The 13,041-nt window shown below is 45.9% G+C and overlaps 1 protein-coding gene across 1 annotated transcript in view; it reads right to left on the bottom strand.

Annotated features, from left to right (window-relative positions):
- SIDL (SIDL trafficking protein particle complex subunit 10) overlaps nucleotides 1-13,041 on the bottom strand; it is an 80,441-nt gene that overhangs the window by 21,109 nt on the left and 46,291 nt on the right. Inside the window, exons 11-15 of the mRNA XM_077632699.1 lie at nucleotides 8,464-8,540; nucleotides 7,670-7,761; nucleotides 4,472-4,722; nucleotides 3,499-3,734; nucleotides 954-1,268 (exon numbers count right to left, since the gene is read on the bottom strand). Of these exons, the coding sequence (XP_077488825.1) occupies nucleotides 954-1,268; nucleotides 3,499-3,734; nucleotides 4,472-4,722; nucleotides 7,670-7,761; nucleotides 8,464-8,540 (971 nt within the window). The remainder of the gene's footprint in view (nucleotides 1-953; nucleotides 1,269-3,498; nucleotides 3,735-4,471; nucleotides 4,723-7,669; nucleotides 7,762-8,463; nucleotides 8,541-13,041) is intronic.

The raw sequence follows: 13,041 nt of genomic DNA, 5'->3' as shown, positions 1-13,041 counted from the left end.
AAATAAAATAAATACGTATTGCCGTGACTATGCTGCGCCTGGGTTTCGAACCCGCGGCGGCGCGAACAGATCAGCTTCGCTGGCCACTGCACGAGAGCACTGCACTGTAACCGATCATGCCTCATGTTGAATTGCCACTCTCTCGTGCTATTAATTGCATGTCGTCATCTTCGTCAACTTCCATCCGTGCACAGTGGATCCAGAACACACCACTGTCGCAGTGCTCTCTTGAGGTGCGTTAAAAGCGGTCCCAAAATTTTATTGTGTGCTACCATTAAGGATCCCATTCACCTATTTCACTGATCTTTGTCTGAAGCCTGGCCTCGAAACTCTAGCCTCGAATCAAAAGCGAAATGAAACATGATGTGCTAGCGCATTTATTTTGCATCAGGCCAAGTAAGCTAAATCGGCTGTAACTTTTTTTTATCAAGCCATAACATAGCTCTTGCGGTACGAAACCAATTTTCACCAAGCCTATGAGTTTGCAGTCAGGTGCAGGCACTAACGAGGCAAACACAGCAGCACGCAATGATCGACTGAAATCTTGAACAACCTTGACGGTTCCTTGCATAGTTTGCCTCCTGAAGAGTTTGCCAGTACATTGCCTTTTCATATTACGACATAATACCCTGTTCTTCTTTGTATTCCCATTTATAACCACTTCTGCGATGTCTCACCAGAGACAGCAGTACCTGTAAACAAATAAAATAAATAAACCACAGCTCTGCACAGTGTCACACAAGAATGACGTCCACATTACTGCACATGCACAAAAAATGCAGGAGCAAAGACCTCTCCCTGCCACTATCTGCAGCTGCTCATTAGTTTGCAAGCGTCCAATACATGCTGACCATATATCGTGTTCACCTTAGAAGTGGACGAACCTGCCGAGCATCACATAAGCAGCTCTAAAGAAAAGTCATATTCAATGCCAAATTCCCATGCCCACCCACCTCTTGAGAGAAGGTAAACCGGTTTGACCCAGGAGCAAGGTCAACAGCCTGTAGCCGAAACTCAACACTGTCACCACTTCCACCACCACTGACGAGGCAGGGCGCAGGCGGCAGCATGTTGGGCAGGTTGGAGCACACCAGCCCAACAGACCCAGCACCACCTCCACTGTTATGGCCACTGCTACTTCCCCGCCCACTGGTAGTGCCAGAGGCTGCGGTAGAGGCGGCCGTGCGCGAGACTAGAACGGCCATGCGAGGCGTCCAACCACCGGGACGCCCACTTGAAGCCAGCCAGCTCCACCGGCCACGGTGCTTCTGCAGGCAAAGGGCAAGACAGCGTTTAGAAGAAGCTAGTCGTGCTCAAGGCACCTTTTCAGTTATTCCTATCAATGGACGCAACAAAAATAACAGAACAAGAAAGGGAATGCGGATGCTGACAAAAAAATTCCGCTAAAAATGCTCAAACCCGCTATTTTTCGCATTATGACGGAAAAGTAGGGGCCCTAATTATGGCTATTGTGGCTCTGTAAAGTTATGATCAAGTGAGCAAGTTTTGACCTAGGTCAGGTGCTGCAGGAGGCCCGGAGCCAGCTGAATTAACCGTGCATAAACAGCTGCATCGGAATAAATGAGCATTTGCTGTCACAGATGAACGTGCATGTTCCCTGCAACCATGCAAGCAGTTAAAAACTTAATATTAGACAGATTTCTTAAATAATGGAATTGAATTAACAAGCTTTAACTGTGCTGTGCTCTGAACTGTAACATTCAGCAATATGCTCGGAGGAGGGCAGAAGAGCTAAGAACACTAGGACAAACAAATAAATTGAATGTTCCATTAGTAGATACGTGCTAATACTGAAATTTTTCGAATATCAAACTGAATATAGACCATCTGTACAGTATTAAAAAAAAATTTTTAGAAAAAGATAATAAGCGAATGCTATCCATATTTTTTTCAATATAGTGTATGGCCATTTAAACCGAAATAAACAGGCTAAGGCTGACTCAGCATCACAAAAAAGAAAAATGATGTGAACAATAGTCTTTAGTTTGATTAGACAGCATAAGAGTATGCAACCTGTACTGTGGTTATAAAAAGATGAGCAACAAAATGAAATACATGAACGACACAAGGCTGGCAACTAAAGATAACATGATGAGTATTAAAATCTCATTAATTCGGATGAAAGGTACCAGAAGAAATGCAGCAATTATCTAAAGGCAGAGTTATTAAATGCCCTACCACCGAAACAAAAATGCCAAGAATTTGAAAATGCGATGAAGCCTTGCAAGGAGACTGCTTTGTATAAACAGCGAAAAGCCCATTACGAGCGTGTAGTTTCGGCGTGCTGAAAGAAATGCGGATGTAAACTAGGGCAACGTCATCAGAATGACTAGACTGCTTCTAAAAAGAAAATGACCAGCAATGCGCCAGTCGGCACCCGAAAGCAGTACGCAGGTGGGTTTGGACGGCTGGCAAATGCGCAGCCAACAGTCGCCATCGCTGTGAGCTGGCTGCAATGTTTAGAAACCGAAACTAGGCGGCCAGGCTAGTTTTTGGCCTAGCAACACGGACTCTCCTATCATTGTCACGCCCACTGTTACGCGCACGTCACAGGTGCGCATGTTACAATGCACTATGCATACCATGCTTGCCCTGTCAGTAACGCCTCAACTCAACCCCACTTTGGGAGCCCCATGTAAAATTCCACAAGTGGGCTTTTCCACATATCATACTTGACCAAAACGATGTGGCGAAAGTCACACTTGAACAGTTGTAAAGGTCAGATGCCAAGGGTATTGGCGTTAGGTTTGTAACATGTTGTAGAAGGATCAAACAAAAAAAACGCACGCCTTTGCACTGTGATTAATCGATGCGGGAGGCCGGCCATCTTGTTTGCATCAAGTGTGATAAGTGGGAAAGTTCAGTTGCAGAATTTCGCTCTTGGTAAAAGCCTAATGATGTCCGAATGTGAGCAGATAAATGATGGAGAAGAAAGCTAAAAGGATGCATTTGTACTGTTTTCCTAACACTTTCTTCATGATACTTGGATAATATGTCCACATATTATGGTTATGCCATGGTCAGATTTATGAAACTCTGCACGATATTCAACCACTGCAAACATTCAGAAATTTTCTAATGTTTCAAAATTCTCGAATGCGATAACAAAAATATTCAATTCGTACTCAAAATTTTGAATATTTACACACTGCTATTCATCTGTGCTGTGTCATAGAAGGCAGTATGTGAAGTTATACGGGTGCAAACCAATGTGATGTCTCAAGCCTGTGATGGTCTCGACCTACAAGCCCTGGTGCACCTTCCCTGCACAGAGCTTCACTGACCAAGGGTGTCATTGCAGTTTTCCGCACTTTGGTCTCGGAGCACATGGGAGCGCAAAAAATAAATACAAAAGGAAGAACTCATTGAGGAGGTTTTCCCAGTCAGATGAAGAAGCCCAGTGAGCTCTTCCAAACGCAAGAAAAGTGACAAACCCAAGCACGAGAGGATGATCTCAAAGGGGGAGCAGCCACTCACGGAGGGTGTGCTGGGGGCAGAGGGTGGTTCCTCTAGCCGGTGCAGGTGCAGGGTGAGAGTGCACCCCTTGAGGGTAGCGGGCAGCTGGCTCATCAGAGTCATGGACAGCTCTACCCGGCTACCCACTGACCACCGCGGAACTGTTGACGCCGGTGGAGGCAGAGGCAGGCCTCCGGGGCCCTCCTCCGCCTCAAGCGACACCAGGCCCTCCATGGGCAGCACCACTGGTCCGTCCCCTGCATAGTGGACAGCGATGCAGGAGACATGCGTCGAGTGTACCATGCACTCGCCGGCTGAAGCCACATCCCAACCTAAATTTTTGGAAGTGCTTGTCTTGTATCTGTTACCCTTCTTGCTAGCAATATATAATTCCTGCTATATTTCATGTGCAATGCATGTTATTTGGTAGATTAGGTACCGAACATGTCAATAGTTCAAACCACAGCAAGTGCCCCTGGCAGCCCTAACAGCATTTTGCACTTGCTCCTGTTTCTGTGAGCTAAAACAAACTCAATAAACTCAATTTTGACCACAAAACCAGGATGTGTTGTCTTAACAGGCAAACCAGCTTCACGTCCACGCGCTAAACTGCAAATGCCACTTGATAACTGCAAGAATACAATGCTGTAGTGGCTTTGGAGTGGCCAAGCTATGGCTTTCGGGCCTTGATGCGGCCTTGACGTGGGCCTTGACGCAGAAAGCTTGGGCTCGTAAAAAAGGCTCATAAAAGGGCTCATAAAAAAAGGAAGCTGGTAGTCATCTGTCACTTTTGCAGCATTGCACGCTTCTGCTGACACGGTGGCACACAGTAGCACATAGCAATTCAAGAATTGTAGCCACATGCTCTCCAAACTTCGCACATTTCACACAAAAATCGTTGTGCAAGTAAAGAAAGCAAGGAGTACGAATTCTTCTCACCTTAGGAGGAAAAATAAAACTGCACAAGTGCAGAAATCTGTGGAAAAGTACTCACCCATCTCGCGAAGGTTCTGCATGCACGGCTGAATCTCCTCGAAGAGCTGGAGGCGCTCAGGTGTGGGCAGTGCGGGGCAGGCGGCCAGGATGAGGGCGGCACGCAGGTACCGACCCCACTCGTGAGTCTGTGAGTAGCAGTTGAGCAGGCGCCGCTGGCCAACGGCGGCCAACCGGTGCCACCCTTCGTCTGCCTGACTCCGCACCAGCTCCACCAGGAAGGGCACCGCCTTCTGTGGCTCGCCCAGCTGGCTGCACCCATCCACGCACCGGGAAGGAACAGAACGACGCTCTTCAAGAATGATGCAAAAGCCACACATGGAAAAGAAAGCTAGAAAGGTCATTTTGCTGTCGGCAAGAGTGAAAATGTTTGTCAGGAAGGAAGCGGCGAAACTAAAAAAAATTTAAAAAAGAGACCACAGCAGTGGCCTAGTGGTTTTAGCATCCAACTTGCATACAGGAAACGCGGGGTTCAATCCCCAGTGCCACCTGGTACCCACCGGTTTCCCAGTGGATACAATCTTTCCCCTGGCCTAGTGCCAAGTTTTCTGGAAAAATGACTATTTGACCCAATCTCGTGTAGACCAAACAAGTTAGCCATGACAATTCTTTGGCCAACGCTGCCCTTGCACAGTTAAAATGAAGTCATTTTTAAGACTCAAAAACAAAAGGGTACCTTTGAGCACAGTGCATGCACAAGCGGTAGTGTTAGTGACACATAATGTTGAAGGGTCCCTGAAATGATTTCGATAGGCATATTCTAGCGCAACAGATCTGTAGAGGTGATCTTTGTGGGTATTCGAGTCAAATTTGAAAGCTCTGCGTGCGCCCTATAATTTATAAATAATTTCTAAAAATCCCTGCTCACAGCGCCTTGTAACCTATTAGAGTTACACACCTCACTGCGTGTTCCCTTCCCTGATGACGTCAGCGGGCAGACGAGGCACAAGCATCCTCATGCACAAGGATCCTCATGCACTACAACAGTGTATCCATAACTATTCGCTCAAGTATGGCATACAATAAACATCCATCAACTATTATTTATTACTGACAATTCTGTTCTACATCCCTCTCCTGGGAATGTTTGCAGCCCTGCTGACAATGCTTTAGCCAATACAGAAAATTCTCTACCATAGTTATGAATAAGCAAGACACCAAATCAAAGTAAGACGTGTGTAAACACATCCTTCACACACCTGTCTGCTTCCACAGAATAGAGCAGAACCTTACTGATGCATTCCCAGCCTATACAGTTTCTCGGTTCGTATGGTCAAAATCACGAACAATAGAAATGTCTCATAGACTTACACTGCTCTTCGTCTGATTAATACGTACGCAGGTAATACAATTTACCGGTAAATACGTTCAAAATTTCGCCAATCCCGATCGTGCGATATGTTTGGTGGCCATTCAAACACGCGCAAAAAGACAAGCAGAGCGAGGCTGGGGGGCTCGCGAAATCAGCAAACCAGCGGCAGTCAGTCACCAGGGTGACTTTTCTGCAATGCAGCGCCAGTGCAATGGGGTGAAGCATTCAAAAATGATGATTATAAATATGTTTTTTTTTTCTTCTGAATAAAAAATGTAGTTGCGAGCCAGCACTTGTCTGTGCATTTCTTTGTCTTGTTCTTTCGTCCATTCGCGCTCTTTTCTACCCAAAAAAGAGCAGGCTGACCCTGGAAGCAGACAACATGATAGAGACGTCTAGCACAGCAGAGACAAACTAGCAAGACGGAATACTGATTTACCGGACGCCGATTGAGCATGCGCATTGGCCTTGCCTGGCCACACCCCTAGCAATTCGCATGTGCAGCCGGCATCTGGTAAACCAGTGTTCATAGCCGCTATGCTAAAACTCTCAATTAATCCCTAATAAGAAGCTCAGCGACAGTCAACTGCAAAAGTGACTTCTCCACACAGCATATGTGCACTGAGGAAAGGATCCAAGAACAACAACCGCGACAATGAAGAAGTCTTGCCTACTTTCACTCTAGCTGTCGCCGGCCTGGGCATATATTGCTAGGCCGGATATATATTGCTAAGTTTATTTCACGTCAATGACAAAGCAAATGCAACAGAAGTACAAGCAACATAAAATCTTCTCATATCCTGTTGCAACGAGCGCTAACCCCCCTTTATAGGAAGTGAAAGTGTAAATAAAGGCCTTTGTACTTCATTCTTAGCCACACTTTTCAAAATCTTGGTGTTTAGATGATACATTTTTTCAGATAACACGTTTTTTTCACGAATTTTTCAGAAAAAACGTCAACAACACTTTTCTACTCACTGCAGACACATAGTAAACAGCAAAAAACAGTAAGAAAGGAAAAATAAAAAAGAACCCAGGAGCAGAAATGATTTGATGGGAATAACGCGCTACACACGGACAAAAACCGACAACTGAAACGATGGACACAGGACAAATGTACACCCCCATGCCATCAAATGTACGACCAACCAGCCCATATTGCTGCCTTGCTTGCAGAAATGATACTTAACCCCACAGCTATTGTGCATTTCCATTAAGTACTCCCAGCTTTCAGCTCGTGACTGTTTTCCCCCTCATTTTCATAACATGCATTGACAAGGCCAGAAACGCACAATGTATATACATTTACATATGCAAGTCACATTCTCAAATGGGTATTAGACTATTAGTACTTATTTTCCAGCCCCACAGCAGTCTCATTGCCCGTGTGTGGAATGGCTCTACAGCATCAAGTCAGCTAAATACTGGTCTGTAATACACAAAGCTATCAGGCCAAATCCTAGCTACTGAATGGAAATTATTATTGGCATTTTTCTGTGTTTCGCAGAATGAAATGTCGCCAAGAAAGTGTAGGAATGGACACGACTCGCACTGCTCTGTGCAGTGATCATTTTTTAACTTGAAACCTTCAGACCACCCAAGGAGTTTTTAATGCATGACGCAGTGCACATCGTGCATTAAAATCTTCAGTCTCACAGCAACTTGGTGCAGCGACTTGGTTGCTGCATAATGCTACACCCAACAACTTTTACGGCTTCGCATTGGTGAGAAAGGCAGCATCACCAAGTGTTGCACAAGCTATCAAAAGCTAGCACGAACTGTCACACTATGGAAACCATGTCTCTCTGATAGTCTTTGGCCATGAACACAGACAAGCCCGCAAGTCTGAGCAAGCAGCCCTTAGTTATCAAGCATATGGATACTCACATGTACAGCTCAGCCAGATCCCTGCCCACTAGCCTGGCTGACCGTAAACGCCCTGTGTGCTTGAACATGATCATGGTGTGCTCAGACAGATCCTGCACAGAAACATCGGTGGTCCCGTCAAGCTGATCTCAGCTGCAGCAACAAGTGATGGGGCAATGCTGTGCTGTTTCCATCTTTATTTTTTTTTTTTCTGTGACACCGAAGTCAGCTGGTACTGTCACGAAAATTCTTGCTACAGGTGGCACTGTGCTCCAGCTAAAAAAAGTCTGTCTTGGGCACACGTGCCTGCCAGACAAAAACCTACCTCTGAAATACATGGTCCCAGCACAAGTTCTAAACGGATTAACAGACAACATACCAATGGGGTTTTATACTGCATAAGCTGTTGAACACAAGTGCATTAGAGAAGAAACAAAAAAAAAATGCTTCAGGAACAGTAATGGAGATGCAGCTACACCATGATTATGCAACAACTGGTCGAAGGGGATGAAAGAAGAATTAAGTTATTCCGATACCTATTTATAGCCCTATATTTGGGTACCCCCACACTGATAGTAGGTACTTTGTTTATGGAAGTGCAGTTAATGTTTCTTCTTTTCCCTTGTAAGCAGCAATCAGAGAACAATGTCGATGATGGCAAATGTAGCCTGACGACAATTCTGTTTCACCATTTAGGCCTGGAATTACATAGCAGATCAAGAATATGTGACAACTACGTAGAGGGGAGAGGCCAGCCTTTAGCAGTTATCTTGCACTTGTGAAAACTGGTCTTTTTATGCATGTTCACCACTCACCAGGTAGTGCTTGAGGAAGGAATCCTTGGAAGAGAGCGCCTCCCTCAGCTGGCTGTGGGGAGACTGACTGTCCGCTTCTGCACATAGAATGAAAAGCCCCGACTAGTATTGCAGAGCCAAGAGGCGGCAAAAATGCAGCCTTCCTTGCATCTGGCTTCAGTGTCTCACAGTATCACATTCAGCTTCAGAGACATGATGCCCACAAAACAGTGGGGTATACACAGTAATTATACATCTATGAGAAGTGTAACAGTAGGTCGAGTTACTTCAATTTTCTCCACTGCTTTGTTTCCATCTGAAGTCTCCCCAGATCACTGCTCCAAGTACTGGTGTACAAAGTGAACCTTTATTAAGACAGGACTGCTACAGCAGCCCACTCACTCGATAAATTGCTTTGTTTTGATGTCGTTTTTTTTTCTTCAGAAAAATCAAACCTTCCATTCTTTGATGTGAAAATTACACTGCTTTCAATGTCTGCCATCCTTATACGCGACTTGCTGCACACAAATACCCATCAGTCAGGTACATACCTTAAATATTTTTGAGAATTACCGTATTTACACGATTGTAAGTCGACCCTTTTCTTGAAATTTAAAATTCCGAAGTGGGGGGGTCGACTTACAATCGAAACGAAACCTTGAACTGCCAATAAAAGCAAGAAAAACAATCTATCGGGGACACTACTGCGATGTTAGAAGTTTTTGTTTGCTCTACGGCTCCAAGCGTAGTATTCAGGTATTCCGCGGGCTTTTTGGCCAGGATTTTTCATTTTTTTATTTTTACTGCGCACACCATTACCCACCGCGATGGTTCAGCGCTACTGAACAGGATACCCGGGTTAGAACTCGACCGCGGCGGCAGCGTTTCGATGGAAGCGAAACGCAAAGGCGCCCGTGTGCTGTGCGATGTCAGTACAGCAGGTTAAAGATCCCCAGGTGGTCGAAATTATTCGGGAGCCCTTTACTATGGCACCTCGTTCTTCCTTTCTTCTTTCACTCCCTCCTTTATCTCTTCCCTTACAACTGGGTTTCCGCCTATATTTGAGACAAATACTGCACCACTTCCTTTCCCCCAAAACCAATTTCATTTCATTTCACTCGCGGGAAGAGCCGCTGTCCCGCTGTTCCAATCGTGGAGTCTGCGTCAGCGCCCGGGAGTGTCGCTAGCTGATGGAAGAGCGACTATTTCAGTTGGTTGCACAATACGTAACAGCGGCGCTTCTGGGGAATGCCGATGTTTGCTGGAAGAGCCGACGCCCCGACACCGATCACTCTTTGTTTGGTGGTGCTTGGAATTGGCGCTTTTGACTCGACTGCCGGCCGCGTGCTTCGCCATGAGCTTTCCAGGTTCGAAAAGCATTCGGCGCTCATTCACTGCAGCGTTCAAGAGGGAGGACATCATTTACGCCGAAGAAACCAACAACTGCGCGGCGGGCCGCAAGTTCGACGTTTCTGAACGGTTGGTGCGGGAGTGGCGGAAGCAGCGAGACGAAATTTTCGATTGCGACTCCAAGCGAAGAGGTTTCCGCGGGTCGAAGTCGGGACGCTTTCTAAAGCTGGAGGTCAAGCTTCCAGCGTATGTCACCGAAATACGTGATCGGTCCCTTCCAGTGACATGTGAAATGATCATGCAACAAGCCCGGGTCTTTGCTGCGGAAGCTGGAATACTCCGAACAGACTTCAAAGCCAGCAGGGCTTGGGCTTCGAAATTTATGAAGAGGGCTGGCTTCTCTTTTCGTCGGCGTACTAGTGTGTGCCAGAAGCTGCCTGCTGCTTACGAGGAGAAAGTTCTCGCCTTCCATAGGCACTACCTCAAGCTCCGCGACTCACGGCGATACCTGCTCGGCCAAATCGGCAATGCGGACCAGACTTCCGTCTACTTCGACATGACGAGCAACACAACAGTGAGCGTGAGGGGAGCTCACGAGGTTAAGCTTCTCACGACAAGAAACGAGAAACTTCGGTTCACTGTTATGCTATCATGCTTGGCAGATGGCACAAAGCTCCGACCGTACATCGTTTTCAAAAGAAAAACTATGCCAAAGGAAATGTTCTCGAACGGTGTGATTGTGCGAGTGAACGAAAAAGGCTTTATGACGGACGACTTAGTTATTGATTGGTACCGTCGGGTGTGGCTTTTAAGGCCAGGGGCATCCCTCAAAAATCGCAGTCCGAACCTCCTCGTGCTGGACTCATTTCGCGGCCACCTTACCGCGAAAGTGAAGGCAGAGCTCCGAAAAGAAGATACAGATAGGCTGGTGATTCCTGGCGGTCTGACGGGGCAGCTGCAGCCGCTGGACGTTGGCATTAACAAGCCATTCAAGGACTTGCTCCGGCGTGAGTACAACGAGTGGCTGGTGGCAGAAGGGCGGGAACTTACGCCAACGGGGCGCATGAAGAGAGCCTCCCCGGCGGCTGTGTGCGGGTGGGTGATTTCCGCTTGGGCGGCCGTTCCACGCGACGCCGTGGTGCGGTCATTTAGGAAGTGCAGGCTTTCCATGGAGGACGATGTGCTGTGGGATCGCAGCGGCGACAACGACGACGACGACAGCAGTACCACTGAAGATGACTCAAGTGATGATGAATAGCCCATCTATGCAATAAATTTTCGTTTATGAAGCGCTCCACCGGTGTTTTTTTTTTTTTCGGACATGCGATTGGGGGGGTCGACTTACAATCGTGTAAATAAAGTAGGTCCTTGCGTTCAAAGGCACCCGGTATACCACTAGCATCACAAGTGCAGCACATTTTGTATAAAGGGCCTGAAAGGTGAAGGCGCCGCCCTTAAAGCCTTTCAGAGCTATCCATCATACAAAATTAAAAGCAAACTAGAGAAAAACCTCAGCAGGTAATAGTGTGTGAAAGCAATTTATATTTTGTTGATATTTTTCCCTCGGATCTCGAGACATTAAAAATGTAGCAGCAAGATTTAATCCTGATGGTGGCTGGGACGATTAACAAAATCTGCCACTGCTCACCAGGGCAGCTGTCTGCATGTGGTTCTCTTGTAGAGGAAGTAAGAGTAAATAAATTTCTCGGCTCAAGGAGTCAACAGAATACTCCTCTCCAATTATGACGGTTTCAGAACCAATACCGCATGCACAGTGAGTGGTGTTCAAAATTAAATCGCTGTTCCACCCCTTAGCACCACCACACAGTTTTGCCACTGCTCCTTGCAAGTTTTGCTCATTTCGTGAAACGTGACACATTTTCTGAAAGGGCGCTTGAAAAAATGGCTGGTGTTTAACATGGCTTGAACCTAGTTATGCAAGCGAAAGCTCTGCTAAGCATGGTCTCCACTGTCTCAGTTCAAATGCCCAGGTCAAGGGTCAAGGTCAGGTACCCTTGGGCCATGCCATGATACCTTGGGCCATGCCACCATGCAATGCAGTTAAGTTGGGTTTGACCTTGTGAGGCATTGAAGGTCATTGTCTCATTTGCATCGAAATCAGAAGCTCTACCCTACGGAGTAGAGCGCTCGCTTTAGAAGTACCATGTACAAGACCAGGAGCACAGTGAAATTTCATTATCACAAACATCAACATTCACAAATTTTCAGATTTATAAATTTTTATGCAGAACTATGCTGAACACTTACAGCTTACATGTAAAAACATTTCTGCACAATGAATTTCACAGCAGACTTTTTTATTTCAGAATAGCAAACAGTATTAAACTTCTGCAAAATGCACGGACAACTCAATAAACAAACTCATACATAAAGCCCCTAGTTTCCCGCGATTCGGCGATTCCATGAAAAACGCGGACTTTCGCAGTTTTCACGGAATTGTGCATTAACAGCCAAATTCTCTTCTTTTTTCACAATATTGTGTTTGCAGACATCAGTAGCAATGACAGAATGATGGGTATGTGATTAACTTTTTCGTCTGAATTCTCTTGAAACGTAGAACCTGGTAAGGAACGAAGTTCCACTGACGCCTCGACCTGCAACGCGCCAGAATTCTCCTACGCTATGAGTCAAGATACTGGCACCTGTCAAAAGCAGTATTCCCATATTTTCACAGATATGCGGCTACATTTTTCCTTGAATAATCTGCTTCAGAAAGCACCTCGCATTATATTTTGAGCCAAACTATGACTATAACACAAATTTTTAATGTGATGGCATTAGGAGGGCCATGAAGGTGGAAACAGTCCAGCATCAGCGTCTGTCAACTGTGACAGGTGGCAGGTGGCGCTTACGGGATTTCAGGCTTTTTCACCCTCCACATGGCGACCGTCCCCCTACCCACCTACACTTATAGCAGAGAGAAGGAAGACGCCGGACTAAGAATTACTCAGCAAAAATGAATACTTGTAACGATTACAAATGCCTGCAGTAAACCATGATTGTGAATAGAAATGGAATAATAACAGAATCAGATTAAGAATAAAGTCAGAATTGGAACAGAATCAGAACTGGAATATATTGATGAGTGAAAGACAATGGAATCAGAACTGGAACTGGAACAGAATCAGAATTAGATTAGGTTGGTGAGTGGAAGAAAAATACCATTTCATTTCTTCTGCAGCAATCCAATCGATCGCCGTGAAGTTTTTATTCGCTTTTTTTTGACAC

This window comes from Amblyomma americanum, chromosome 7, assembly GCF_052857255.1.
Source record: "Amblyomma americanum isolate KBUSLIRL-KWMA chromosome 7, ASM5285725v1, whole genome shotgun sequence".
Classification (NCBI taxonomy): domain Eukaryota; kingdom Metazoa; phylum Arthropoda; class Arachnida; order Ixodida; family Ixodidae; genus Amblyomma; species Amblyomma americanum.
This window is presented reverse-complemented; position numbering and strand designations above follow the sequence as displayed.